The sequence below is a fragment of the Abrus precatorius genome, unplaced genomic scaffold, assembly GCF_003935025.1.
Source record: "Abrus precatorius isolate BTA unplaced genomic scaffold, Abrus_2018 Scaffold9, whole genome shotgun sequence".
Classification (NCBI taxonomy): Eukaryota; Viridiplantae; Streptophyta; class Magnoliopsida; order Fabales; family Fabaceae; genus Abrus; species Abrus precatorius.
The window spans coordinates 134562-137539 of NW_020874439.1; the positions used below are offsets into that span (position 1 = coordinate 134562).

A 2978-nucleotide genomic window follows, 5' to 3' on the forward strand; every position below is an offset into this window, starting at 1 on the left:
CTCTGATCGAATGAAATGATGTGATGACTTTTTTGTATTTAAATAATGAATTATATTTTATAATTAAATAGAAAAAGTAGGATCGGATCAGGTGTGGTTGGGTTGGGTTTGCAAGAAAGCCCATGTTTGGGCCCAAATTTGATATCCAGAAGAATGACAAAAGAGGCCGGGTGTGGACCAAAAAGGTATGAGAGGCCGGGTCTGACCTGAATCCAAAATTCGAATGACTAGGGTTCCGTCTTTCGGATTATATAGCGTAGTTTAGTTATTAGGGTTTTATCAGAGAGGGGGCGAGCGAGAGAGAGAGAGAGAGTTCAACGCTCCACCAAGATGGGTATGATTCGGTTCATTTTAAGTTTCAACGTCGGTTCTTCGATCTTTCGTAGTTCAATTGCTGATAACAGCTATGTCTTGTGTGTATATGTTTGTTGAATTTTCTCTGAGGAGTTTCGTTCTTGTTCTTCAACAGGTATTTCTAGGGATTCCATGCACAAGAGGCGTGCCACTGGTGGCAAGAAGAAGGCCTGGAGGAAGAAGAGAAAGTAATGCACTTTTTTAACACTATTTTAAATTTGATGCTTACGTTTCTATTTTATTTTTTCTGCTTAAAGTAGCTTATCTTCTTCTTTAATGAGATGCTTGTGTTTATTTAAGGGATATTTTGATTGATTGGTTAATTCCTATCTTCTGGTTGCTTGTGAAATAAGACTTTGAATATAAGAATGTGAATGGTTGCAATTCAGATATTTGCAGTGGCTGTTGTATGTTGATTTGTAGGGGGTGGGCGTTTGATGAATTAGTTCATACCTGCAAGTGTGTGGGTGTCAGATCTAGCTTTAGTCATTCCGAATTATAGATTTTTATAGGCAATGGAGAATCCATATTGTCAAAACCCTGTTTGATTAAGGTATGAATGCATTTCATTTGAAAATGTAATTTTCAAAAAGTTTGGAGAGATAGAATCCCTACATTAGCTCCATACCATCAGTCCATTGTCATGTTTGGTTATTGAGACGTATCATCAATGAGCATATACACATCTAATGATGTTATGCAACTCTGGAATTTAATGTGGCATAATTTCCAATCCTTCCCAAATGATCATATACATACCTAAATTGTTATTATTTTTTAAAGCTTGCAACTTTGTTCGATTTTAACTTTATTGGTGATTATTTAAGCCTGTTATTGCTTAATTTTTATAATGGTTTTGATGGCCATTTGTTTGAGTGTTGATGTGATAATATTGTATCCCAATCAATTTTTATTTAACTATGATGCTTCTGCTGGATTTTTATAGGTATGAGCTTGGTCGCCAGCCAGCAAACACTAAGTTATCAAGCAACAAGACAGTCAGGAGGATTCGTGTTAGAGGTGGCAATGTGAAATGGAGGGCATTGAGACTGGATACTGGAAATTACTCATGGGGTAGTGAAGCAGTAACTCGTAAGACTCGTATTCTGGATGTGGTTTACAATGCCTCAAACAACGAGCTGGTGCGAACTCAGACCCTGGTCAAGAGTGCTATTGTCCAGGTTGATGCTGCTCCTTTCAAGCAGTGGTACCTTCAGCACTATGGTGTTGATATTGGTAGAAAAAAGAAAGTAGCATCCAAGAAGGAAACTGAGGTAATGCTTTTGTGAATTTTCTTTTTCTATTATTATTTTCCTGTGATATGTAAGTTCTTTCATTTATTTCTTAAACAGTAGTTCTACCTTTGCTTATTGGAATTATATTGGGTGGGAGATGTGTTGAAATGAAAAGCAATCACTGTGTGTATTACTCTGGATGTGCTTTCTGAAAATATTGTCCGAGAAGTAGATAATTTGTTTACATTTGTTTTTCACCAAATTGTAATTCATAATTAGAATCCTGTTTACTTGCTGGGAAAAAGTTCTATTTATAATGGGTGCGAGATGTGTTGAAATCTAAAGTAATCACTGCGTGTATTAGTCTGGATGTGCTTTCTGAAAATATGGTCTGAGAAGTAGGTAATTTTTTACATTTGTGTTTAACAAAACTGTAGTTCATAATTAGAACCCTGGTTATTTCCTGGAAAATGTCTGATTTGTAATGGAGTTACTTATTCTTGTATTGTTCTTTCTTATGAATAAAGTTGAAATTATTTACGACGGATGGTACTGTATGTATATTGTCACTTTGTGCATTGAATAGCCTGCATTTTGTGTGTTTTGATCCTCTGTTGTCAAACTTTCAGGAGGGTGAAACAGCTGCAGAAGAAACCAAGAAAAGTAACCATGTGCAGAGAAAACTTGAGAAGCGCCAGAAAGATCGCAAACTAGATTCCCACATTGAAGAGCAATTTGGTGGTGGCAGGTTGTTGGCCTGTATTTCTTCTCGCCCTGGTCAATGTGGCAGGGCTGACGGGTAAGAAAACTGTATTTGACAGAATATGTGAGCTAGTTTAATATTGATTTGTTGTTTAATTCTCTTATTTTCCAAATTTGTGCAGGTACATTCTGGAAGGCAAGGAACTGGAATTTTACATGAAGAAAATCCAGAGGAAGAAGGGAAAGGGTGCTGCTTAATTTTATTAGTGTTTTCCAAATTTATTAATGGCTTTAGTTCATGGAAATTGGTACAATTCAAGATAATATGGGACGTTTTGGATGACTCTTGGTCGACCTCCTTCAGGATGATGCCATAGGCCATCGTTAGTGTGAACGTTTTATTAGTTTTATGCCAATTTCATCCAAATTTTGTTTTAACTGTTTATGTTTCTCAATCTATATTTTTCCTAAATTTAATGTTTTGCAATCGCTGTTTATACTTATTAGTGCCTTCATTAGATAAAGAAAATTACATTTATTTGAAATTAATAATAATCCAAGTTAATATTCTTTATGTAAATGGCAGTGGAGATAATTTAATATTTCCTCCATTTTAACAAAATGAAAATTTTAAATTTTTTTTTATCATACAATAAGTATATAAAATTCCGTAGTAATTTTACTTCA

General features: G+C 35.1%; 1 protein-coding gene across 1 annotated transcript; it reads left to right on the forward strand.

Annotated features, from left to right (window-relative positions):
• Positions 1-284: 284 nt before the first annotated feature.
• Positions 285-2774, forward strand: LOC113849448 (40S ribosomal protein S8-like). The gene is made up of 5 exons (XM_027479362.1): positions 285-334; positions 470-542; positions 1301-1628; positions 2219-2388; positions 2474-2774. The coding sequence occupies exons 1-5, from the start codon at positions 331-333 to the stop codon at positions 2547-2549; spliced, it is 651 nt and encodes a 216-aa protein (XP_027335163.1). The 5' UTR covers positions 285-330; the 3' UTR covers positions 2550-2774.
• The last annotated feature ends 204 nt before the right edge of the window (positions 2775-2978 follow it).